At 46.7% G+C, this 27,167-nt stretch overlaps 1 protein-coding gene across 3 annotated transcripts in view; it reads left to right on the forward strand.

The window, feature by feature from the left end:
* The window catches only part of LOC125640773 (P-selectin), a 46,390-nt gene extending 24,668 nt beyond the window's left edge, over nt 1-21,722 (forward strand). Inside the window, exons 11-17 of one of the 3 annotated variants that reach the window (XM_048859660.2) lie at nt 517-702; nt 2,829-3,014; nt 10,544-10,729; nt 12,898-13,020; nt 16,843-16,873; nt 18,108-18,163; nt 21,547-21,722. In XM_048859660.2, the coding sequence (XP_048715617.1) occupies nt 517-702; nt 2,829-3,014; nt 10,544-10,729; nt 12,898-13,020; nt 16,843-16,873; nt 18,108-18,162 (767 nt within the window). In that variant the 3' untranslated portion in view covers nt 18,163; nt 21,547-21,722. The remainder of the gene's footprint in view (nt 1-516; nt 703-2,828; nt 3,015-10,543; nt 10,730-12,897; nt 13,021-16,842; nt 16,874-18,107; nt 18,164-21,546) is intronic. The other 2 variants (XM_048859661.2, XM_048859665.2) reach the window with 2 other exon arrangements.
* Nucleotides 21,723-27,167: the final 5,445 nt, after the last annotated feature.

Below are 27,167 nucleotides of genomic sequence, written 5' to 3' on the forward strand. Positions count from 1 at the left end.
CAGGGTAACAAAAGATTCAAAAACACAGCAGAACTTCTCTAGGCTTGGTTTCAAAGTTACAAAGAATAGGAATAAACCTCCCTCCAGCAAAGGAAAAATTCACAAGCAGAACAACAGATAATCTAACATGCCTTGCCTGGCTTTTACTTACAATTTTTGTAATATGAGAGACTTTTAGGATGGTTTATAGGAGAAGTAGTTTGCTGACCTGATGCTTCTCTGCTTCCCAAGAGAAAACACACAACAAAGCCTCCCCCCAAGATTTGAAAGTATCTTTTTTCCCCATTGGTCCTTTGGGTCAGGTGCCAACCAGGTTATTTGAGCTTCTTAACCCCTTACAGGTAAGGAGGAATTCTAGGCTATCTTTAGCTGTATGGTTAGGACAGAGCCTCTTTGAACACTAACAGGAAACTCTGTAACTGCTGTGATTATGTAAGCTAAGGCCAGGATTTCCAGTGCTGTGGGCTGCTGCAGATCTCGTGGAGCAATCAGTACTATTCTGCTTTGCTATTTCAGCTGTCATGTGCCCAGGTTTGGCCGCCCCTGGCAGAGGCCAATTAAACTGCACTCACTGGCATGGAGACTTTGCATATAACTCTACCTGCGCCTTCTCCTGTGAAACGGGGTTTGTGCAGAATGGATCGGAGACAGTGGAGTGCACAGCCCTGGGACAATGGACAGGGAGTCCCCCACTCTGTGAAGGTAGAGGCCCAGTGATAACTGTGTGGTGTGTGTGGAATATACATTGCTGAGCTGGTGTGATCCCAGGTGACTTTCCATAGGAGCCCATTTCTTTGCCAGTTCTAGGGAAGAGAGCTATTGTGTACAATAGTTTGGGAGCCAGGGGACTGGACCTTTTGATCTGGGGCAGCTGTGCCATGTAAAGCTTCATTGGGAGAAAGTTGTAATAGGGAGACAATGGTTCTGGGTCACCATTGCCCCGCGCCTTGTTCAGCCATTTAAAGCAGTGCAAAGTTAGAAGATGGATGTTACACTCCCTAGCAAACACCTCTCCTAACTTATCCCCGTAGCACCTTACTTTTTAGCACACGCATGGCACCTTCCTCCTGACACTGCACAACTCATCAGCCCATATTCCTGGCATCCCACCTACCAGCACCATCTCTCCTATAGACCGCACTACTCCAGCTCAACTGCCGTGGAGTGGGGCAAAAGGGGCAGTTTGCCCCAGGCCCTCCATTTGAAAGGGCCCCCAAACCAAATGGTCTTGCAACCTGGTGGATGGGGTAGCAGTGCCACTCAACTCTGGTGCTGCAACCCTGTGTGGTCACAATACCGAGAGCAGGAAGCCAGGCCCAGCTCTGGGAGAAAAGCCACCGCTGGGTGTGAGCTTGCTTGATCTTCACTGCTGTCAGCCTCCCTCCATCCCCACCCCATTGGCCTCCAGTCAGTCAGTGTTTTTCACCCTTGGATTTTTTGGAAGGGGTGGTCTCAGTTGCAGATTTTTCCCTTGGCCCCCAAAAACCTCTCTGTGACCCTGCCCTCTGGCACCATAACACTTAACCAGTCCACGCACAGTATCACTCACTCCCATGTCACCCACTCCCCACAAGCCCCCAGCAACCCAGCCCTGCAGCAACACCCCAGTAACCATTCCCTGGTTCCCACCCTCCAGCACCCCCCATCCCGCTGTGCCACTTCACCTGGCACCCCATCACCCTCTCATTTCACCACTCAGTACTTTACTCCTGACTCCACTTCTCCTGGAATTCCATATCTGAAGCACCCCCACAACCCTCCCTGCACCCACACACCCTTGGCACTTCCCTACCCATCAGCCCATTCCCCTGGCACTTCACCCACCAGCACCTACCCCTCACACATCTAGGCTTCTGCCTTAAGACTTGTGTTTTGTTATTCCAGCTGTCAAGTGCCCAGCGCTGGACACCCCGGGCAGGGGCCAATTAAACTGTTCTAACTGGCATGGAAATTTTGCATATAATTCTACCTGTACCTTCTCCTGCGAGACAGGGTTTGTGCAAATTGCACGGCCCTGGGAGAATGGACAAGGCGCCCCCCACACTGTGAAGGTAGAGGCACAACATTAACTTTGGTTGTTTAGTGAGGATGTGGTGGAGCTGGTGTGATATGAGATGTCCTTTCCATAGAAGCCCAGATCTCTGCCTATTCTGGGGAGGAGAGCTATTGTGTAGGATGGTTTGGGAGCCAGGGGAGAGGATCCTTTGATATGGGGCAGCCATGAAATTAAAACCTTTACAAAGAGAAAGTTGTGTAATAGGGAGACAAAGGCCTGGATCATCATAGCTCTGCCCCTTGTTCAGCCTTTTACACCAGTGCCAAGTGAATACCCTACAATCCCTGGCACTACTATCCCCTAGCTCTTCTTTCCATCACCTTCCCCCAGACACAATCAGCCACCTGCCTCCTGGCACCCCACTAACCTGGCAATTCAATAACCATCTGTCCCTGTTCCTGATCCCCCCCCCCCCTCCAGACAGCTTGCCCCTCTGGCACCACACCTCTGGCACCTAGCCATGGAACTCATGATGGCATCTCATCCCCCAGAGGTGCTAACACATCAGCACTTCATTCCACATAGCATTTCACCCCCAGCACCCAGTTCCCTCGTCATGCCGCGCCAATGGTCTGAAATCCCCAGCATTGCATCACTCAGTACATGATGCTTCTGGCATCACATCCCCCAGAACTCCATACCTACAGCACTCACCCTCATACACTGACACACCCATGGCACTTTCACCCCCTCATTGGCTGATTCCCTTGGCACTTCACTCTCCAGCACCAATGGACCTATCCCCTCATGCAGTTCTGCTTTGCTATTCCAGCCATCAAGTGCCCAGTGCTGGATTCCCCAGACAGGGGCCAATTAAACTGCACTCATTGGCATGGAGACTTCACGTATAACTCCACCTGTGCCTTTTCCTGTGAGACGGGGTTTGTGCGGAATGGATCAGAAATTCTGGAATGCACGGCCCTGGGACAATGGACAGGGCGTCCCCCGCGCTGTGAAGGTACGGTACAAGCTATATGTTTCAGGACTGTCTTGGGAAGCTGCTTCTGCTCACCTGGTAGGAAGCTCTGGGGCGAATTACTCTGAGTTGACCTTAGAAAGTCTGAACTTACAGAACTGAAAAGCAAATCAAGGAAATCTTAAACCCAGGATTTAGAGCCTCTGTGAACACTAACAGGAAACTCTGTAGCCGCTGTGATTATGTAAGCCAGGATTTCCAGTGCTGTGGGTTGCTGCAGAGCTCCTGGAGCAATCAGAACCGTTCAGCTTTGCTATTTCAGCTGTCCCGTGCCCAGGTTTGGCCACTCCTGGCAGAGGCCAATTAAACTGAACTCAGCCTTTGTCTCCAGGCCTGGACTAAATGAGGCCCACTAGCTCTTTCCCATCTCCCAGGCATGCATGCATTTATGTATTCACTCATTGTCTGGTATTATGTACAGCTTGGTGTTTTACCCAATATTGGGGGTCCTTGGCAGAGGTCTCTTTGCTGTCAGTTTTCCTTCTCATTTTTAAGTGAATAGCTGTGAATTCCATGTTTTTCCTAGCTATTGGGTGTCAACTTCACATGTCTATTACCTGACTAAAAGTCCTATTTCTGGTTGAAACACAGATTGAAAGCTTTCAGAGAGGGAGCAAGTTCTTTCTTTTTTCCCTTCAAACTGAAAATAAAATCAAGCTTATTATTTTTAAGGCACTAGAACTATCCAAAATCCTGGCCCATTTTGGTGTCAGATGCTGCTCAGAACCTGCACCATGGTGTTCCTGAGCAATCTTATAGATGCATAGATTCCAAGGCTAGAGGGGACCACTGCAATCATCTAGTCTGACCTCCTGTATAGCACAGGCCAGAGAACTGCCCCCAAATAATTCCTACAGCAGATCTTTTAGAAAAATATCCAGTCTTGATTTAAAAATTGTCAGTGTTGGACAATCCACCACAACCCTTGGTAAATTGTTCCAGTGGTTAATTACTCTCATTATTAAAAATGTATGCCTTATTTCCCATCAGAATTTGTCTAGCTTCAACTTTCAGCCATTGGATTGTATTAGACCTTTCTCTGCTAGATTGAAGATCACACTATCAAACAGCTGTTGCTGTCATCGGGGGCAGAGGGGTCATGCAGGGCCTCCTGCCTAATGGCTACTTTTCAGATATGGCGGCAGTCCCGCCTAAGGGCTAAAGTTCAAGTATGGTGGGAGTCCTGCCCAATAGCAATAGTTCAAATGTGGCAGTAGTCCAACCAAGTGGCAACAGTCAATGGCAATGGCGCAGATGTGGCAGAAGTCCCGCCTACTGGTCACTGCTCGAGTGGGAGTAGGGGAACCCAGGCCCACTGTACTCCACTGGGTTCCAACCCAGGACCTTGAGAGACTGGTTCAGCTGCTCACCTTTCTCCCTTTGGTGTCAGCCTCCAGTCAGCTTCCTAGGCCACTTTCTACTCCCATCTACATCCCATCCAGTTGCCGCCCATCTCTGGTAGACTTCTCCTTCTGGGCTTCCAGCCCTCATCATGGCCACTGGGTGCTATGGCTCCCCTGCTCGATGCTGGGTCAGCTCCGGTCCTGCCTGGGAGCTCCCAAGGCACAGCCCCAGACTGAGCTGCCTGGCTGGCTTTTAAACCATGCCTCCAGGCTGAACATGCTCGGCAACGGCATGGGGCAAGGCTTCCTTAGCCCTTAACTCTTACTTAACCCCCTCCTGGCCAGTGAGGGGTTTATACCTCCCATCAGAGTTGCCCATATGGGTATCATAGAATCATAGAATATAAGGGTTGGAAGGGACCCCAAAAGGTCATCTAGTCCAACCCCCTGCTCGAAGTAGGACCAAATCCCAGTTAAATCATCCCAGCCAGGGCTTTGTCAAGCCTGACCTTAAAAACCTCTAAGGAAGGAGATTCTACCACCTCCATAGGTAACGCATTCCAGTGTTTCACCACCCTCTTAGTGAAAAAGTTTTTCCTAATATCCAATCTAAACCTCCCCCACTGCAACTTGAGACCATTACTCCTCGTTCTGTCATCTGCTACCATTGAGAACAGTCTAGAGCCATCCTCTTTGGAACCCCCTTTCAGGTAGTTGAAAGCAGCTATCAAATCCCCCCTCATTCTTCTCTTCTGCAGGCTAAACAATCCCAGCTCCCTCAGCCTCTCCTCATAAGTCATGTGTTCCAGACCCCTAATCATTTTTGTTGCCCTTCGCTGGACTCTCTCCAATTTATCCACATCCTTCTTGAATTGTGGGGCCCAAAACTGGACACAGTACTCCAGATGAGGCCTCACCAATGTCGAATAGAGGGGAACGATCACGTCCCTCGATCTGCTCGCTATGCCCCTACTTATACATCCCAAAATGCCATTGGCCTTCTTGGCAACAAGGGCACACTGCTGACTCATATCCAGCTTCTCGTCCACTGTCATACCTAGGTCCTTTTCCGCAGAACTGCTGCCTAGCCATTCGGTCCCTAGTCTGTAGCTGTGCATTGGGTTCTTCCGTCCTAAGGGCAGGACCCTGCACTTATCCTTATTGAACCTCATCAGATTTCTTTTGGCCCAATCCTCCAATTTGTCTAGGTCCTTCTGTATCCTATCCCTCCCCTCCAGCGTATCTACCACTCCTCCCAGTTTAGTATCATCCGCAAATTTGCTGAGAGTGCAATCCACACCATCCTCCAGATCATTAATGAAGATATTGAACAAAACCGGCCCCAGGACCGACCCTTGGGGCACTCCACTTGATACCAGCTGCCAACTAGACATGGAACCATTGATAACTACCCGTTGAGCCCGACAATCTAGCCAGCTTTCTACCCACCTTATAGTGCATTCATCCAGCCCATACTTCCTTAACTTGCTGACAAGAATACTGTGGGAGACCGTGTCAAAAGCTTTGCTAAAGTCAAGAAACAATACATCCACTGCTTTCCCTTCATCCACAGAACCAGTAATCTCATCATAAAAGGCGATTAGATTAGTCAGGCATGACCTTCCCTTGGTGAATCCATGCTGGCTGTTCCTGATCACTTTCCTCTCATGCAAGTGCTTCAGGATTGATTCTTTGAGGACCTGCTCCATGATTTTTCCAGGGACTGAGGTGAGGCTGACTGGCCTGTAGTTCCCAGGATCCTCCTTCTTCCCTTTTTTAAAGATTGGCACTACATTAGCCTTTTTCCAGTCATCCGGGACTTCCCCCATTCACCACGAGTTTTCAAAGATAATGGCCAATGGCTGTGCAATCACAGCCGCCAATTCCTTCAGCACTCTCGGATGCAACTCGTCCGGCCCCATGGACTTGTGCACGTCCAGCTTTTCTAAATAGTCCCTAACCACCTCTATCTCCACAGAGGGCTGGCCATCTCTTCCCCATTTTGCGATGCCCAGCGCAGCAGTCTGGGAGCTGACCTTGTTAGTGAAAACAGAGGCAAAAAAAGCATTGAGTACATTAGCTTTTTCCACATCCTCTGTCACTAGGTTGCCTCCCTCATTCAGTAAGGGGCCCACACTTTCCTTGGCTTTCTTCTTGTTGCCAACATACCTGAAGAAACCCTTCTTGTTACTCTTGACATCTCTGGCTAGCTGCAGCTCCAGGTGCGATTTGGCCCTCCTGATATCATTCCTACATGCCCGAGCAATATTTTTATACTCTTCCCTTACTTATAGACTGTGATCAAACCACTTCTTAACCTTCTCCCTGTTAAGATAAATAGATTGAGCTCTTTGAATCTGTCACTATAAGGCAGGTTTTCTAATCCTTTAATCATTCTCATGGCTCTTCTCTGAACCTTCTCCAATTTATCAACATCCTTCTTGAATTATGTACTCTAGAACTTGACACAGGATTCCAGCAATGGTCACACTAGTGCCAAAACCCGAGGTAAAATAACCTCTCTGCTCCTCCTCAGGATTCCCCTTTTTGTGCATCCAAGGATCACACTAGCTCTTCTGGCCACAGTGTTACACTGGGTGCTCATATTCAGCTGATTATCCCCATGACCCCCCAATCCTTGTCAGAGTCACTGCTTCCCAGGATAGAGTCCCCCATCCTGTAAGTATGATTTGTTTCTGGATGTATTAGATTAGATTAAATCTCAGGAAAAACTTCCTAACCGTCAGAACAGTCGGACACTGGAATAGACTGCCTTGGGAAGTTGTGGAAGCTGCTTCACTGGAGGTTTTCAAAAGGAGGCCAGATAGCCATCCATCTTGGATGGTTTAGCCACAACAAATCCTGCATCTTGGCAGGGGGTTAGACTAGATGACCCTTGTGGTCCCTTCTAACCCTGTGATTCTATGGTTCTCTGATTCTCCATTTAGCTGTTTTCAATTGCACATTGTTTTCTTGCACCCAACTGACCAACAGATCCAGATCGCTCTGTGTCAATGACCTGTCCTCATCATTATTTACCACTCCCCCCATTGTTGTGTCATCTGAAAAATTTATCAGTGATGATTTTATGTTGGGCCAAAAACGAATCCCTGAAGGACCCCACTAGAAATACCCACTCAGTGAGGAATCCTATTTACAATTACATTTTGAGACCTATCAATTGGCCATCTTTTAATCTGTTTAATGTGTGCCATAATTTTATATTGTTCTAGTTTTTTAACCAAAATGTTGTGCGGTACCAAGACAAACATCTTACAGTGTATTACAGAGTATGTGTATTACAGTGTATATGTATTACATCAACACTATTGCCTTTGTCAACCAAACCTTTAATCTCATCAAACAAAGATATTGTTAGTTTGATCTATTTTCCATAAACCCATGTTAATTAGCATTAATTATATTACCTTCTTTTAATTCTTTATTAATCGAGCCCCGTATCAGCTGCTCCATTATGTTTCCTAGTATCAGTGTCAGATTGACAGGTCTATAATTTTCCAGGTCATCTTGTAACACAGCTCTGAACAGGCCTCAGGCATGGCTGTTAATGTGTGCCTGCAAAGCAGCTGTCAGTGCCAAATGGAGCTATCATAGGAAAAATGGGGTTGGTATGAATTGTATTAAAAGGTTCCAAATTCTGTGTCGTAATCCACAGACTTCCATACCACAGGCTCTTCAGTCTCACCTATTGAACTAGAGGCTCAAGGCAAGGCTCCCCTTTCCCCATTATTATGATTTAGGCTCTCTAGGCCCCATGACAGTTGCACTTGCTTTCTGTAACGAGGGGTAGCACAGCTGTCCGAGCTGCTCCCTGGAGAGGAAGCACACTGCTCGTGTAGCTGCAGGCTGGTGTTCAACACCAGCGATGTTCCACACAAAGAGTATGTTTGCATTGCAGTCAGATGTGGGATTGCAACATGTGTAGACATACCTGAGCTGGGAATGTTTACACAGCAACTAGATACCTGCACCTGGCCTGTGTCATCAACTTGGGCTCGCAGAGCTCAGGCTACAGGGTTATTTGATTGCTGTGTAGACTTCCAGGCTTGGGCTGGAGCCTGATCTAGGTATGCTCCAGTCACGCTTCTGATTGCGGTGCAGACAGACCTTAAGAGGTGCTTAGCCAATGTCTCTAGTTACAGTTTCCTAGCAGGAGGTATACACTGCATGCTCCCAGTTACATTGTGAGAGCTATCAGTGACCCACTTCCTCTGAGCTCTTTATCCATCCATCCCTGCTGCATTCCATGCTCCACTGGGGTGTACTGAGGTCAGGGTGTCTTCCCAGGTTGGCAATGGCTGCATTGTGTACTGTAATATTTAAGGCTGAACTTTGCAAGATGGGTCTGAACTAGGGCTGTCAAGCGATTTAAAAAATTAATCACTATTAATCACGATTAAAAAATTCTTTGCAATTAATAGCTTGATTAATCGCGCTGTTAAATAATAATAGAATATTATTTAAATATTTTTGGATGTTTTGCACATTTTCAAATATATTGATTTCAATTTCAACATAGAATACAAAGTGCACAGTACTCACTTTATATTTATTTTTTATTATAAATAGTTGCACTGTAAAAATAAAAGAAATAGTATTTTTCAGTTCACTTAATACAAGTACTGTAGTGCAATCTCTTAATCATGAAAGTTGAACTTACAAATGTAGAATTATGCACAAAAAATAATTGCATTCAAAAATAAAAGAATGTCAAACTTTAGAGCCTAAACTCCACTCAGTCCTACTTCTCGTTCAGCCAATCGCTCAGACAAACAAGTTTGTGTACATGTGCAGGAGATAATGCTGCCCGTTTCTTGTTTACAATGTCATCTGAAAGTGAGAACAGGCATTTGCATGACATTGTTGTAGCCGGTGTTCCAAAATATTTACATGCCAGATGCGCTAAGGATTCATATGTCCCTTCATGCATCCATGCTGATGATGGGTTCTGCTTGATAACGATCTGAAGCAGTGCAGACCGACGCACGTTCATTTTCATCATCTGAGTCAGGTGCCACCAGGAGAAGGTTGGTTTTCTTTTTTGGCGGTTCGGGTTCTATAGTTTCTGAATCAGCGTGTTGCTCTTTTAAGACTTCTGAAAGCATGCTCCACACATCGTCCCTCTCAGATTTTGGAAGGCACTTCATATTCTAAAACCTTGGGTCGAATGCTGTACCTATCTTTAGAAATCTCACATTGGTACCTTCTTTGCGTTTTTTTAAATCTGCTGTGAAAGTGTTCTTAAAACGAACAACATGTGCTGGGACACCATCCAAGATGGCTATAACATGAAATATATGGCAGAATGCGGGTAAAACACAGAGCAGGAGGCATACAACTCTCCCCCAAGGAGTTCAGTCACAAATTTAATTAATGCATCATTTTTTAATGAGTGTCATCAGCATGGAAGCATGTCTTCTGGAACGGTGGCTGAAGCATGAAGGGGCATACGAATGTTCAGCATATCTGGAATGTAAATACCTTGCAAAGCCTGCTACAAAAGTGCCATGGGAACGCCTGTTCTCACCTTCAGGTGACATTGTAAATAAGAAGCGGGCAGCTTTATCTCCCTTAAATGTAAACAAACATCTGATGAAGTGGGATGTAGCCCATGAAAGCTTATGCTCAAATAAATTTGTTAGTTTCTAAGGTGCCACAAGTACTCCTGCTCTTTTTGTTTGTCTGAGTGATTGGCTGAACAAGAAATAGGACTGAGTGGACTTGTAGGCTCTAAAGTTTTACATTGTTTTGTTTTTGAATGCAGTTATATAACAAACAAAAATCTACACTTATAAGTTACACTTTCACGACAAAGAGATTGCATTATGGTACTTGTATGAGGTGAATTGAAAAATATTATTTCTTTTGTTTATCATTTTTACTGTGCAAATATTTGTAATAAAAATCATAATATAAAGTGAGCACTGTACACTCTATATTCTGTGTTGTAATTGAAATCAATATATTTGAAAATGTAGAAAAACACCCAAAATATTTAATAAATTTCAATTGGTATTCTATTGTTTAACAGAGCGATTAAGATTGCGATTAATCACAATTAATTTTTTTTAGTTAATCACTTGAGTTAACTACAATTAATCAACAGCCCTAGTCTGAACATTTCATCATTTGTTTTCTTTATTCCAGTCATGAGATGCCCCAAGCTGAGGGGCCTAGAGCCAATTCTTATGAATTGCTCCCACCCTCTGGGATCCTTCAGCTATGGGTCAGTGTGTCGCTTCCACTGCACTCAGGGCTACTTCCTCAATGGGACGAGCAGGGTGCAGTGCCAGCCTGATGCGCACTGGTCAGACAAGATGCCTACCTGCCAAGGTACGTTGTTTTGCCATGTTCTAGCTTCCACGTGGAGCAGTGCTTTTCCCTTGCAAGCTCTTTGCCAGAGAGAGACAAGAGGGTGAACGTGGAGATGCTCAGGTGGGGACTGAGCATTCCCAATGTGGAGAAGGAGATGTAGGGGCTGCCAAATGAGGCTGGGCTCGGTGACAGGAAGAGCAGGGCCCTTTGAGGTATATACTTATAGTTACATCCCTTTGCAAAGCTTCATACTTGGGTGAAACCAGCAAGCACTAGAGAGTGGAACACAGGGGTGGCCAGTGGGCAGCAGACATTATGTCCATGTAGCTCAGCCCAGTATCCTGTCTCTGGCAGGAGCCAGCACCAGATGCTGCTGGGGAAGGTGCAAGAAGCCCCACAGCAGGCAGATGTGGGATGATATGCTCCACTAGTTAGCGATTGACTCAAGCAAGAGGGTGTCTGTCCCTCCAAGACTCTGTATTTAGTGTTTTCTGTTACAACTCCAGATCCTCTTGTAATCTGTATAAACAGCAAATGCCTTGCTGGGCCTTGAGAAGCTCCTGCCCTGGTATCTGTGAGAGTACCACCAGCACATTGGTGCACTATGTGATCATGTATCGGATTTGAATTTGCCACCTTTCGTTTTCACTGAATGTCCCATTATGCTATGAGACTGGGAGAACACTCTCCAGTACCTTCTCCAGGTCACTTTTATCAGGTCCTCATTTATCCATCCCCTCTCTATGGCAACAATCCCAGTCTCTCTCCTTGTCTCTCTAGCCACCCTGCTCTGATCCTGCGATGTCACTTTTGAGGGGGGTGAGCAGCACTTCACATAGTATCCCATGCAAGGGCATCCCATTCCTTTCTATAATGCTGCTCTATATTTTCCATATTATGCTCCATCCAGTTTCATTTGCACCCTAACAATTTGTTTGGTTTGTTGACCGCCACTGCACATAAAGCAGAACAGCACTCTCCATTGAATTGTCCCTAGTGATGCCCAAGTCTATTTCCTTAGGTCACACAGCTTATTTATAACTCAGTATGATGGATGGGGTAGATGGATGGATGGATGGATTTATTCCCTCCAGCTAAGGGTGCCAGAACCGGCTATATCCACCCACTTTTTACATGGACATAGTTGTGGGGGCAGGGGGCCACGTTGTACCCCCAAACTGCAAGCCCAGGCAGGCACAGAGTGGCGGAGGTAGGGGCTGCGTTTCACAGTGAGCAGCTGATGATCAGTTCCCCAACTGCAAAGCTCAGCCCCTGCCCACAGCACCAGCCTCTTCCCAGTGGGGGACTGAGGTGGGCCTTAGCTCCCCCTCACCACTAGTCCTGGCCACTCTCCATGGCCCCGCCCCCTGCTCCTCCTTTTCCCCCCAAGGCCCTGCTAGAAGCCTGAGCTGGGCCGTGGTAAGTAGGGTGACCAGATAGCAAGTGTGAAAAATCAGGACAGGGTTTGCGGGGTAATACGCGCTAATATAAGAAAAAGCCCCGAATATCAGGACTGTACCTATAAAATCAGGACAACTGGTCACTTAGTGATAAGAGCCATCCAAGGAGCACGCCCACTGTGGAGAGCCCTGGACCCTCCACCACAGGGGAGGCGGGGCCGTGGGGGAAGAAGAAGGCAGGGGTGAGGCCATGGAGGAAGCAAGGCCTTGCAGGTCCCCCACTTCTACCTAGGTTCCAGCACTCCTCCGTCCAGAATGTATTACTTTGCATTTATCAACTCTTAATTTCATCTGATTTAGGAGCAGGGGTCCCAGTAACTTTCAATGGGATTCAAGAGTGTAAAGCTCAGTTTTTTAAAGGTATTTACGTGTTGCTTCATTCAGCATTGCAAGGTTTAAGTGACTTAGACAGCTAAGTCCCATTAAGTGCCTACGTCACTTTTGAAAAGGGACCTAGCTATCCAAGTCACTTAGGGCCAGATTTTTAAAAGTATCAAGGCACCTAAAGACACAGACAGGGTCCTAGTGGGAATGTCAGAGGCATACAACTCCCAGAGTTCAGCACCTCACCTTCTTAGGTGCTTTTGTCAATCCCACTAGGGCCTGTTTGTCTCACTAGGGACCTAAATACCTTTGAAAATCTGGCCCTAAGACGCTTAGGTTCTTTTGAAAATTTTACACCCAGTGATCTGAATCCTAACACATTGGCCTGGGAATTTATTTCAGAAGAGGCAGCTCCCTATTTCAAGCAAGTCCTGCTTTACATGGGTGGTGGAGCTGTGGCCCTTGTGGCCCTATTGCTGACAGGAATGCTCATAGCTCTGCTAATCAAGCGTCTCAGTGACAAAGGTAAGAAATACATGGCTTTTTTTGTGCCTTTGGTCATTACTGCTGTGGGCATTTGCCTGGAAACAGGTGATTTATCCCTTGAAGAAGTGCAGTTAAGGTCAGAAAAATGATTCAAGATGGCCCCTTATTAGTCTATGTGGTTCATCCCTGCGTGCCTATTTATGGACAAAAGTACACCCTCTCCTCAGCCCTGCAGACCCAGCATAGCTGAGGTAGGAGCTGGATTCTATTCTGCCTCACATGGCTGAGGGCAGCAGCATCTTTGTCCCTGATGAGGCTTGGTGAGATGAAGGGGCTGAGCCAACCCCCACCGAAGTCAACAGAACCAGTGTGGCTGCTGCCACTATTTTCAGGGAGGTCCAAAGGTCTGAAATACAGAAGGCTGGCATGCTGGAACCCTTTCTGAGGGTAACCAATGCCATCCCTTTTCCTCAGGAGGTAAACAAAGCCCCAACAGAGAGATAGGAGCCCTGTCAGCTGCACCTTGCTCTGCTGGGCCCTCCTAATAATAATCTCACCTGTCCCAGAGGCCTTGTATCCATGCCCCTTGGCTCAGATCGCATCATTAAGGTGGTCCCAGTTCTCTTCCCTCTGCTCAGGCATGGAGTCTAGCCATGTGGGGTGTGACTTCCCTTGGTGTTATCTGGACTGGTGATCTGCTAGGTCACTCCAATCCTTACCCTGCTCTGCTGTGGGAACCCCACACCCTGGTTGTTCCCGCACAGCCTCTGGCACTTAAGCTGCTCCCAGCTATGTGAGTGAGTACTTTTGGCCAGCCGCTGCTTTGATTGTGCAACCAAACGACGCTAGCCAATATCTAGGCGGTGAGTCAGTTATGCCCCTGGACGCTGCAAGTTTATATGAGTTCATCAATTTAACAAAAAAATTGATATGTACCAGGCTTGTTATCCCAAGGGGAGTCTCTGACACGCTTCAAACTAAATGCACTACTTCAGGTAGAGTAAACAAAGAAATGTATTAACTACTGTAACGATGAGGCCTCTGGCGCGACACAACTGAGAGTGTCAATTCAGGACAAATTGCTTAGAGCAGGGCAGTTACAGCCTAAGACTGGGTTTTCTCCACTTCTAAGGCACACCAAACCAACCAAGCAGAGAAGACTTTGGTCTCACCCCACTGGCTAACCAAAAGTCATACAAGCAATTCCCTTAGACACTCCAGTTTCCCAGTATCACCACCAGCAGCCACTCCTTACGGGGATGAAGGGTTATGAAAACCAATACCCCAGTAAAAGAAAAAAGGTTCTCCTGGTCCCAAAAGACCAAGCCCCAGACCCAGGTCAATACACAGGTCAGATCTTACCCACAAATCACGCTGTTGCCTGTCCTTTAGAATCTAAAATCTAAAGGCTTATTCGTAAAAGAAAGAAATATAGATGAGAGTTAAAATTGGTTAAACGGAATCAATTACATACAGTAATGGCAAAGTTCTTGGTTCAGGTTTATAGCAGTGCTGGAATAAACTGCAGGTTCAAATGAAATCTCTGGAGTACATCCACAGCTGGGATGGGTCATTCAGTCCTTTGTTCAGAGCTTCAGTTTGTAGCAAGATTCCTCCAGAAGTAAGAAGCAGGATTGAAGACAAAATGGAGGGGTATCCAGGGCCTTTTACGTTCTTTCCCTTGTGGGCGGAAACTCCTTTGTTCTCCAGTGCAAAATCACAGCAACAAGATGGAGTTTGTAGCTACCTGGGCAAGTCACATGTTCATGCATGACTCAGTTTGCAGGCAGCAGCCATTGCTCACATGCTATCTTGAATGTCCCAGAAGACTTTTCATATATGGATTGCAGTTTCCCAAGTTCCATTGTCAGTTAAGTGTTTTTTGACTGGGCACTTAATCTGCAAATTCTTCTCAAGAAGCTGACCAAATGCTTTACTAATGTTACTTAGAATCAAAGACATTGAGATACAAGTACATAGCCAATATTCATAACTTCAACTACAAAAATGATACACCCATACAGATAGCATAATAATAACCATCAAATCATAACCTTTTCATAGACACCTCACACAACAACCTTTGTACAATATTTGGTGCAACTATAGGATCTTGGTTGCAACAATGATCTATATGGTCACAGTTTATGTCAATAACATCACAACTACAAAAGATAGATTTTAAGTGATTATAAGTCAAAGCACAAGAAGTTAGGTTTGGCCAAATGAAATAAAAGCAAAATGCATTCTAAGCTGATCTTAACACTTTCAGTGCCCTTACAAACTTCGATGCTTCTCACCACAGGCTGGGTGGTTGCCCTTCAGCCAGGCTCTACCCTTTGATCAGCGCTTCAGTCACTTGGTGGTGGTGTCTGTAGATGATGGTGGAAGAGAGAGCCAGCATGGCAAACGTCTCTCCCTTTTATCATGTTCTTTCTTACCCCTTGGCTTCACCCCCACCCCTTTAGGATCAGGTGAGCATTACCTGATGAGCATTACCTGATGAGGTTCAATAAGGATAAGTGCAGGGTCCTGCACTTAGGACGGAAGAACCCTATGCACATCTACAGACTAGGGACCGAATGGCTAGGCAGCAGTTCTGCGGAAAAGGACCTAGGGGTGACAGTGGACGAGAAGCTGGATATGAGTCAGCAGTGTGCCCTTGTTGCCAAGAAGGCCAATGGCATTTTGGGATGTATAAGTAGGGGCATAGCGAGCAGATCGAGAGACGTGATCGTTCCCCTCTATTCGACATTGGTGAGGCCTCATCTGGAGTACTGTGTCCAGTTTTGGGCCCCACACTTCAAGAAGGATGTGGATAAATTGGAGAGAGTCCAGCGAAGGGCAACAAAAATGATTAGGGGTCTGGAACACATGAGTTATGAGGAGAGGCTGAAGGAGCTGGGATTGTTTAGCCTGCAGAAGAGAAGAATGAGGGGGGATTTGATAGCTGCTTTCAACTACCTGAAAGGGGGTTCCAAAGAGGATGGCTCTAGACTGTTCTCAATGGTAGCAGATGACAGAACGAGGAGTAATGGTCTCAAGTTGCAGTGGGGGAGGTTTAGATTGTATATTAGGAAAAACTTTTTCACTAAGAGGGTGGTGAAACACTGGAATGCGTTACCTAGGGAGGTGGTAGAATCTCCTTCCTTAGAGGTTTTTAAGGTCAGGCTTGACAAAGCCCCGGCTGGGATGATTTAACTGGGAATTGGTCCTGCTTCGAGCAGGGGGTTGGACTAGATGACCTTCTGGGGTCCCTTCCAACCCTGATATTCTATGATTCTATGATACCTCATCGTAGTCCCAAACTGACCAAAGGAAGGGGGGTGACTCACTGCAGAGTCCAACAGATACTTTGTTGTTGCCTCAGTGTCCTTTGTTCCTGTGAGGCTGGGCTGGGTTTGTTCCATACATGCCTTGACGAGGTGTGAACTGCCCCTCTGTTCCTGGAGAGTTTTGCCTGGGCTTGTTTTAAGCCATGAGGATATATTTTCAGCCTCATAACTATATACATGAAATTACAACCTATAATGTTACTATACTATAACAACAATGCTCAGTGCATCATGAGGCTTCCGAAGACATGACAAACTTTGGATACCACGCAATCATATTATAAGGATGAACATGGGGGTATAGGGTGTTCCCCCGAGATATATAACGTTACATGGGGGGCATATGTACCTGAGCACAGTTTATCTCCACTAACCATCTCAGAATTTGCTCTCGGAAGCCATGGTGAGAAGTTAGTCTGTCAGAGACTGCTTTATCCCACATGCTTACCATACCCTTCACTGATGAGATCTGTTTTGTTGTTGTTGTTTCTGCACCATCCCATGGATGTTTCAACTCCATCATCAGAGGAAGAAAAAACACTGCTGAATCCCACCAGGTAAGACAATGTGCTCTGTGTGCTGATCACTCTAACTTGTACCATGGCTTTCATGAGCATTGCAGCTACCATGGAGCTTGCCAGTCCCCTGTTTTTCCTCACCCAGCCCTTCCAAAAATTTTAGCCTTTTGGGGTGAAACATTCGTGCCCAACCCCAAAAGTGAATTTTTTTGAAAGTCTGAACAGGAATGGTTTATGGTATCAAGCACAAGGTGTGTAGGGCACTTTCCCTCATCATAAAACGTCATATAGTCCTTACATCAATAACTCTAGTGCTGATCCAGCTGAGGCTAGAAAGCTGAAGTCTAGCAGGGACATAGACACCTTCTCAACATGGGCTTTGAGATTTACAATGAAAACTGGTTTTGATTAGACCAAATGATGAGCCTTTGGAAGTCACACTTTGTGCATACACAGAGGCATGATAGGTGCATTTTTAACAATGATTTGCCAGTGTTCCAAACAAAGGCAGGGTGCACTGTTTTGCATGTGTTGCTAATGGAACTGCATACACATTGTAAACAACTAGTCAGTAGATGCCAACAGAATGAGCTAGGGCTCTATAGGAGTCCTGTCCTGGTCAATGGGATTGTCTTGCCTGTTACATATACCATGATTTTTTATTACTAAATTCCAGTATTTAAAATAATAACACAGAGAGCCATTTCTTTCATTGGGTCCTTTAAAAATTGCAGTTTTAACAGGGGTCTCTGTTATAATCCACGCTGTGAGAATTTAAAGTGTGTTCCACCATGAAGCCAAAAACATCGTGGCATGGAGTCCCTGAGGATGACCCACGTATAGTGTTGTTTTGTTAGACCCTGGCTTTCTGTGAAGTGCAGGCTTAGGCCTGGAAGGGCAGTAAAGGTTTTGTAAACAATAGTCATGAGAATGGCTCACAAGATGGGGGCATTAAGTTCATTGCTGTTTACTTGTAATATGGATCCATATGAACACAGGTACAAAATTTATGTGCAATCATGACTGGTTACAGCACCACATTCAGGGGATAAAGAGACTCTGATAACACATCCTCCCAGACACAGATGCAGTGGCTCATTCAGGAAAATGTGTGAGTCTTCAGGAGCTGCCACATCTGTGCCCCAATTCTTACTTTGCCTAGGGTGGAAGAACTAGCTCCTTAAGAGAGAAAAGGGCTTTTTTGACCTATGGTGGAGTTCTCTCATTTCCTATCACTCCAGGTTTATACCAGTGTGTTTCTGTTGTTGTCTAGTGACCTGGGAGTAACTGGTGTCTTTACAAATGCAACGTTTGACTCCAACTTGTAAGGTAAACTGTCAGAGAAATCAGTCTTGAAATGCTTATTTATTTCTATGAGACAGAGTGGGTAAGGTAATATCTTTTATTGGACCAACTTCTGTTGGTGAGAGAGACAAGATTTCGAGCACACAGAGCTCTTCTTCAGGTCTGGGAAATATACTCCAAGCCTCTAAATGCAAGATGGAACAGATTATTTAGCATAAGTAATTAGCACATATTCTAAGGGACCATTCAAGGTAAAGTGGCCCATTAACACATATGCAGTCATAGGACAAAAAGAGGGGGTTAGTGGGTAGTAGATTGTTGTAATGAGCCATAAATCTAGTGTCTCTGTTCAGTCCATGATTTTTAGTGTCTAGCAGAGTTATGAATTTAAGCTGCCAGGCTCATCTTTTGAAAGTGTTGTGTAGGTTTCTTTTGTGGATGAGGACTGATAGGTCAGATATAGCGATCACTTTGTGAAAAGTGTTCACCCACACATGATGTGATATTTTTGTCTTTTATCATTTTACTGTGTGACTCATTCAAGAGCTTAGTGACTGTCTGGTTTCACCCCATAGTTTTTATTGGGGCATTTAGTACACTGGATGAGGTATACCACCTGTTGTGATAGGCATGAGTAGGATCCATGGATCTTGAAAGGTGTGTTGTGAGGGCGTTGATCATTTTAGCAGTGGATTTATGTCTACAAGTTTTATATCTGTTGTTCTGGCAGGGGCTGGTGCCATTTTCAGTTGGTGTCTCTTTGTCTGCGGGGAGCTTGCTTCCAGTGATGCACTTGGAGAGGTTGGGCCTTGATTGAAGGCCAGAAGAGGGAGTTCAGAAAAAGTTTATTTCAGGATGGGGACCCCATCAATTATGGGTTGTATTTGTTTGATGATACCCCATATGGGTTCCAGTGTGGGGTAGTAGGTGACAACCAGGCATGTGCAGTCGGAGGGGGTTATATTTCTGTATTGATGCAGGTTTTCTTCGGGTATTTGGGTGGTGCATGATGCAATCTATTTCTCTGGTGGAGTTCCTTGTTTGATGAAGTCACTTTTAATGTGTTAAGTTGTATATCCCAGTGTTAAGTTGTATATCCCAGTCTTTCTCCTCAGAGCATATTCTGTGGTATCTGAATGTGTAGGGGTAGATAACAGATTTTTTGGTGTGTTTGGGGTGGTTACTGGATCTATGAAGGTAGGAGTGGTGATTAATGGATTTCTTATATTTAGCCCTGGTCTACACTGAAGGCGGGGGGAGGGGGGATATCTCTCTTCAGCTACACAAATAGTGTAGCTGAAGTCGGCGTATCTTAGGTTGACTTACCTGGCCGTGAAGATGGCGGCGAATCTATCGCTGCCACTCCCCTGTTGACTCTGCTTCCGCCTCTCGCGAGCTGGAGTTCCGGAGTTGACAGGGAGCACGTTCAAGGATCGAGTTATCTGCAGGTAGTGAAGACCTGCCCACAGTTGTCTGTAGGGTTCCACTGTTAAAGCTGATTGTGGTGTCCACCAAGTTGATATTAGTGTGGGAGTGTTCCAGAGAGAGTTTAATGGAAGGTGTTTTTAGGTCACTCCACCTTGAATGGTCCCTTAAAATACGTGCTAACTATTTATGCTAAACAGTCTGTTCCATCTTGCATTTAGTTGTGAGTCTTCAACTACCTTTTCCAGACCTGAAGAGCTCTGTGTGGCTCAAAATCTTGTCTCTCTCACCAACAGAAGTTGGTCCAATAAAAGATATTACCTCACCCTCCTTGTCTCTCTAATATCCTGGGACTGCCACAGCTGCAACACTGCATATATGTATTTCTGTGGTATATACAAAGCCCTGCTCCTGACTCTGTTAAAACAATCTCACATTGGAATGAAATTTATGTGACTGGAATACACTAGCCAAGTGGGTTTTTGTCTTCTCTTGTGGCTGGGGTTCATGTTTGTGAATATGAGTCAGTGACTGCTAGAGAAGTTAGTCCTTTAGCTCAGATGGGAGAAGCTCATGCTTTTGGTGCTGGTTTTAATCCCCAGGGACAACTCAAGGTGAGGGAACATGGGCTAAAGGAGTCCAGTTAGCTGGTGGCAGCAGCTTACCTTCTGTTACAGCCCTGGCTAAGTTTCCACTCTGGATAGTCATTAGTCTGCTGTATGGGACTCAGCCTTCGGTTTCCTTCGTGGGCACTACAGTTTTTAATTTAGCTCTTTAGGGACCACATGACAGTTAAATCAAGGAACACAGAGTCTTTGCAAAGGAACTTTATAAACACACACACTTTACTTTTAGACAGCACAAGAGTTACAGATCTAAGCCAAAACAAGAAACATTTGCATGCAATTCTCTCCCTCCAAGTCCTCATCACTCGTTTGAGTCCTCTGGTGTTTTCATCAGGGTCCTGGTGGGAAGACAAGCCCCTCCTGCGCACTCCTCCAGCATGTCTTCTTTTTCTGGCAGTGGTCTGGAGCCCTTGTGCAGCCAGTATGTCTCTGTCAGGTGGTCAGCTGGAGGAAAATAGCAGTTCAACCAGGGAGGGAATTCCAGCATCTCCCCTCCCCACACAGGTTTCTGTGGCCTGGTCTACACCTAAAAGTTGATCTAAGCCGTGGTGTAGACACCAATATGTCAATAGAAGAATTCTTCAATTGGCCTAGTTACCGCCTTTCAAGGGGGTGGATTAATCACAGTGATAGAAAAACCCACGTGTCTACACTAGCAAGTGTCTACACTACAGAGCAACAAGCAGCACAGCTGCCATGCAATACCTATGCCCCCATCACACCTTTCCAGACACAATCTGTTCACTAAATGCCAGGATCCTGTTAGCAAACAGCTGAGCTCATTCACAGTGACTGTTATAATTACATATGATATTGCACATAGCAAAATGGAATTTTTAAATTAACCCGACATAGTTGCCAAATGGTCATATGTGAACTGGCCACTAGAGACAGACAAAGACACTCTTCTACAGCTTGTTACATGAAAATCCAACATGGTTCAATGTGTGTTTGTTTTACTGTCTAAACAACATGCACTACTGCAAAGGTTCTCAACCTGTGCATCATGGCCACCCCCCTTTCTCTTAGGGTAGATGGGAGGAGTATCATGAAACACTTTTCTATTGTGACATGGGATCATGACATGGAAAAGGATGAGAACCCCTGTGCTAGAGGAGCTGTTTTGGATACATGCACAAGCTCTACAAGTTGGTACACCATGCAAAATGTAGTAGAAAGTCCTAGCCTAGTCCTAAAAAGGTGTCTGGAAACTCTTCAGTAAATGAGAACAACTCCCCTCCCCATCCCCCATTCACCCCACCAGCATGTCAATAACTCAGAAATGAATAAAATGAACTTTACCAAACTCTGAAAGAAATTTTCCTTTGGGTCATTTCTTATTTATATTCATTATAGCTAAAGCAGAAGATGCCCCCAGGAGAGAAGATCACTGGAAGTGAAAGGACCTGAAGATGGTACTCATGCCTCAATCCTTTTAGAAGCTGTTTTTATACCTTACTCCTCAGCTCAGCTCTGCCATCATCCAGCCCAAGAACTCACAGTCAGGGATTAAACTAACTCTGGTGCACACATCCCGGCCTGATCTGAAATCCTGGCTTGTTTTTTCTCTGACACTGGGCTTTGGTTCACAATCCAGTTATATCATGTAAAGGTCCCCAAGCATGGGTGGCAGGTGAATCACTGGCTCGGGGAGGTTAGCCCACCTGTCCCGACCCTTCTACCTGAAACCCTGCACCTTCCACGCCCGCCAGAGCCCAGAGACCCCCCACAGTGGCCGCTGGCCCCTGCCCCAGGCTAGCACCCCTAGCTGCCACCCCTCAGCCCCAGAGCACAGGGAGGCCAGGCAGCATGGCAACCGCTCCACCCCGCATCAGCCCCAGAGTGCTGGGAGGCCAAGCAATGCGGCCCCAGCCCCAGCCCCACCCCCGGCACACCAGAAGGCCCAGCAGCATGACCCCAGCTCCCCACCCCCAGGCCCAGAATGCCGGAAGCCAGGCAGCACAGTCCCCCCACCCCCCAGCCCTGGATCACCAGGAGGCCCTGCAGCGTGGCCCCAGCCTCCCTAGCCCCAGAGCACCAGGAAGGTGGGCAGCACGACCCCAGCACCAACCCCAGCTGGGGCCATGATGGCACAGGGGAAGCAGGAAGGGACTGGGGACGGAGTGTGGTTGGGGCCACACCTGGCTGTTTGGGGAGGCTCAGCCTCCCCCAGCCTATCATACCTGCTGCCCATGTCCTCAAGCCACTTGTTCCTTCATCCATCTGCCTATTGGACGCTTGAAAAGGTCCTCCAGACCTGGGCCCTAGTGTCTACACCCTCAATCACTTTCTAGTCCAGGGGTGGGCAAACTTTTTGGCCTGGGGGCCACATCTGGGAATAGAAATTGTATGGTGGGCCATGAATGCTCACAAAATTGGGGTTGGGGTGCGGGAGGGGTTGAAGGCTCTGGTTGGGGGTGTGGGCTCTGGGGTGGGGCTGGGGATAAGGAGTTTGGGGTGTAGGAGGGTGCTCTGGTCAGGCAAGATTTTTTCTTTTTAAAAATGAAAGGGTTTTTTTGGGGCAGGTGAAGTATTTCACTTCTGGGTTTTCACCCTGTAGGGTTTATCCTCCTCCACCCCGCTCCCCCAGTAACCCCCCCCCACACCCCCAAAAGCCCGGTCTACCTTCTGATTTCTCTCAATGTGTTGTGCAACAAATAATAAAGAACGTTTTTTAAACAATTGTGACTTTATTTCCTTTCATATATATAGGGGGCGGGTAACTTCAAGAGAAACAAACACAACTGTCACACCGTACCCTGGCCAGTCATAAAACTGCTTTCAAAGCTTCTCTGATGCACAGCGCACCCTGCTGCGCTCCTCTACTGTTTTCTGGCTATGCGAAATTGGCCTCCAGGTGAGTTGCCTCAACCTCCCACTCATAGGCGTCCGTATGGGGTGTGTCGGGTGTGCCCAGGCACACCCCAATGAAGGAGTGGGCAAGCTCGTCCTGCCCGGCCCACCTGAGCTCCCAGCCAGGGAGGCTCCCCCCACGCAGCCCCGTCCCCGCCTTCCCCCAGTCCCCGGCGTCTCAGAGCGCCGCGTCCAGGACTGGTCCTGCCAGAGCCACACCGCTGCAGCGCTGTCCAGGGCCGCTCCTGGACGTGGCACGCTGAGGCTCTGGAGGAGGGGGAGGCGGGGGTAAGCAGCATGGTAAGGGGGCTGGGGCCAGGTGTGGGGGTTGGATAAGGGGCAGGGAGTCCTGGGGACAGTCAGGGGACAGGGAGGGGGGGGTTGGATGGGGCAGAGGTTCGGGGGGGGTCAGGGGACAGAGAACGGGGGGTAGGATCGTGGGAGTTCCGGGGATCTGTCAGGAGGTGGGGGGGTGTGTGTGGATAGGGGTTGGGGCAGTCAGGGGACAGGGAGCAGGGGGTGTTGGTGAGGGGTGGGGTCCCGGGGTGGTGGTTGAGGGGGGGTCTTTGGGGGGGTGTCTGGGGACAAGGAGCAGGATGGGTCGGGGATTCTGAGGGGGGCAGTCAGGGGGCAGGAAGTGGGTGGGGGTTGGATAGAGGGCAGGGCCAGGCTGTTTGGGGAGGCACAGCCTTCCCTACCTGGCCCTTCATACAATTTTGGAACTTTGATGTGGCCCTCAGGCCAAAAAGTTTGCCCATGCCTGCCCTAATGTCTCAAAAAAAAAAAAAGTGGCTTTGCGTTTTAATTTAATCGCATGATACACTCTATATAGAAAGCCTGCATTTGCTCACAGCATGCATCCCCACTACTGCGGCGCCGCGTTACCATTGGTCCTCCCCTCCCCTCCAACTACTATTCTAGAAAATTCTTTGATCTATGTAAGCGGCCGCATCAGGCATGCCCAGCGCAGTGTCTGCAGTGTTTGTAATCTTTGTTGCGTGTACGCTACTGAAATAGCATAACAAGCCCGTGGCTTTACGTTTTAATTCAATCGCATGATACCCCCTTTTAATTTTAAAATATGGATCAGCTCATTGTTAAGATAAGAAAAGGAGCAGACAAGCTGTTCATGTGAAAGAGCCTTTTCGAAACTAGCACATGTAAAAAACAAACTAAGAGGGACAATGTCCCAACAGCGCATCGACTCACTCATGATTTTGTGCACTGAACAAGAATTGGCTTCGTCAGTTAATTACAATGATGTGATTGAGGAATTTAAGTCCACAACACCTGGTGAGCGATATCTCATTCTCTAGGACAGAAAGATGAAGAAAGCTTAATCTGTTTTGGTCAATTTGGGTTAGCTCATTATCTGGTTAAAGATAAAGATCATGAAAATTGACTGTATCTTTGTATACGCCTGGTTATCACTACAGCAAAAATTTGGTATTTTGTGTCTCATTTTTTAAGTAAAGTTTAGTTGTTAATTTTTAAAAAAATAAGTTTAGTTAAGTTTTAGTTTCTTTAGTTAGTTTGATGAATAAAAATGTCCTTTATGATTGAGTATTCAATAAATGTTCGCCTTTAAAAAAAAAATTCCCTGGGTGCACACCCTAATGAAATGTGCTGCACACGCCTATGCTCCCACCCCGCCATAAACGTCTCCCCCTTACTCTCACACATATTGTGGAGCACACAACAAGCAGCAATTACAATTGGAATATTGGTTGTGCTGAGATCTAACCTAGTCAGCAAACAGAGCCAGAGAGCTTTTAAAAGTCCAAAAGCACATTCTACCACCATTCTGCACTTGCTCAGCCTATAGTTGAACTGCTCCTTACTATTGTCCAGGGTGCCTGTGTCTGGCTTCATGAGCCATGGCATTAAGGGGTAGGCTGGGTCCCCGAGGATAACTATAGGCATTTCAACATCCCCAACAGTAATTTTCTGGTCTGGGAATAAAGTCCCTTCCTGCAGCTTTTGAAACAGACCAGAGTTCCTGAAGATGCGAGCGTCATGTACCTTTCCCGGCCATCCCACGTTGATGTCGGTGAAATGTCCCTTGTGATCCACCAATGCTTGCAGCACCATGGAAAAGTACCCCTTGCAGTTTACGCCCTGCAGTTTACACCAGAACGCCCTGGTGTTCCGGGGCCAAGTTAGGGATATGTGTTCCGTCTATTGCCCCGCCGCAGTTAGGGAACCCCAGCGCATTAAAGCCATCCACAATGGTCTGCACATATCCCAAAGTCACTACCCTTGATAGCAGCTGGTCAATGGTTGCGTTGGCTACTTGCAGCACAGCAGCCCCCACAGTAGATTTGCCCACTCCAAACTGATTCCTGACTGACCAGTAGCTGTCAGGTGTTGCAAGCTTCCACAGGGCTATGACCACTCACTTCTCAACTGTGAGGGCTGCTCTCATTTTGGTGTCTTTGTGCTTCAGGGCAGGGGACAGCAAGTCACAAAGTTCCATGAAAGTGGCCCTACACATATGAAAGTTTTGCAGCCGCTGGGAATCATCCCACACTGGCAACACTATGCGGTCCCACCAGTCTGTACTTGTTTCCCGGGCCCAGAATCGGCATTCCACGGCATGAACCTGGCCCAATGCCACCATGATCTCCCAAACGCCACATGCCATGCTTCTAGGAACGTCTGTGTCCATGTCCTCATCATGTCCTCATCAGGAGAGCAGAGTGGCAGCGGAAGAGGCGCTGTTTGGTTCACGACAGCTGAAAAAAGGTGGGAAATGGTTGTCTTCTGTAGCTTTCACGGAAGCGGGAGCCCAGGACAGACAACATGGAGAAGCTCAGTAGCGTGGCAAGAGTGGGAGAGCAGAGTTGGTGGTAGAAGTGGTCGATGAGGAAGAGAAAGAGTAGATACTTACAGAGATTACATAGAAAGACAAGAGGAAATGCGAGGTGGATTCATAGTACTAGGAGAGAAGCGGAGCACCGTACTGCACCATCTGCTGAAAGCAGTATGGCATCTACACACCAAAAAGGTGCAAAACGATTGTCTGCCATAGCTTTCATGGCAGGAGGAGCAACTGACGACACACACCCAGAAACACCTGCGAGAATGTTTCTGCCCCATCATGCATTGGGAGCTTAACTCAGAATTCCAATGGGCGGCGGGGACTGTGGGAACTGTGGGATAGCTACCCACAGTGCACCACTCCGAGATTCGATGCTAGCCTCAGTACTGTGGATGCACTCCGCCGAATTCACGCACTTTTGTGGGGACACACAAGACCGAATGTATAAAATAGCTTCTGAAAATTCGAATAGAATAATTTCGAAATAATTTCGTACTGTAGATGTACACAGTGTTTGATGACTTCTCCATATTTGCCTTTCTCCTCCAAAGTTTCCTGGCAAGACTGTCCCAACTCCCGCCTCCTCCCCCAAACCTCCACTTTTTTGCACAAAATATTTGGAGGAGAACTGAACCCAGTTTACAACAGTCTATGAATGTTGAATAATAACTTTGTAGAATGCCAGGCTTGCTGCCCACCCTTGCTCCTTCTGAAGCTACTATGCAGTCATGGTGAGGAATCTCTTGTATTGCCAATGCCACCCTAGTACTTCCTCAATAATCAGTACAGGAGACGGAAAAATATAAATATGGACATGGAGCATTAGTACTTTATTGGCTATCTTGTAATTTACTTTTTTTTGTCTTTCAGAAGTGGGTCCAATAAAGTAGAATTCAATAACAAAAGTGTGAATGTGAAACCTGGTTTTTGCTCATCTTACTTTTGAGCACTATGGAAGAAGCAAGGCAAAATCAATACCTTGAATTAAATAGCAGATAAAACAGGCCTTCAAATGGGATTCAAATGATCATCTACTCTGAGATATTTGCATAAAAAAGGCCAAAGAATACACCAACTGATTCCTGCCTATTTCTAGCCATTAACTAGTTGAACAAGAGTATATCTTTAAGAAACGTAACCAGTCCTGATTTAAAGATTTAAAATGGAGAATTTATCACATTCCTTTGTAATCTGTTGCAATGCTTAATTACCCTCAGTGTGAATTTAGCTGACTTCAATTTCATGGCACAAGGGACCATTAGAACATATTGCAAGCCATGTTAGACGGTTGAAATCTTTATTG

The sequence above is a fragment of the Caretta caretta genome, chromosome 8 (genome assembly GCF_965140235.1).
Source record: "Caretta caretta isolate rCarCar2 chromosome 8, rCarCar1.hap1, whole genome shotgun sequence".
Lineage (NCBI taxonomy): Eukaryota > Metazoa > Chordata > Testudines > Cheloniidae > Caretta > Caretta caretta.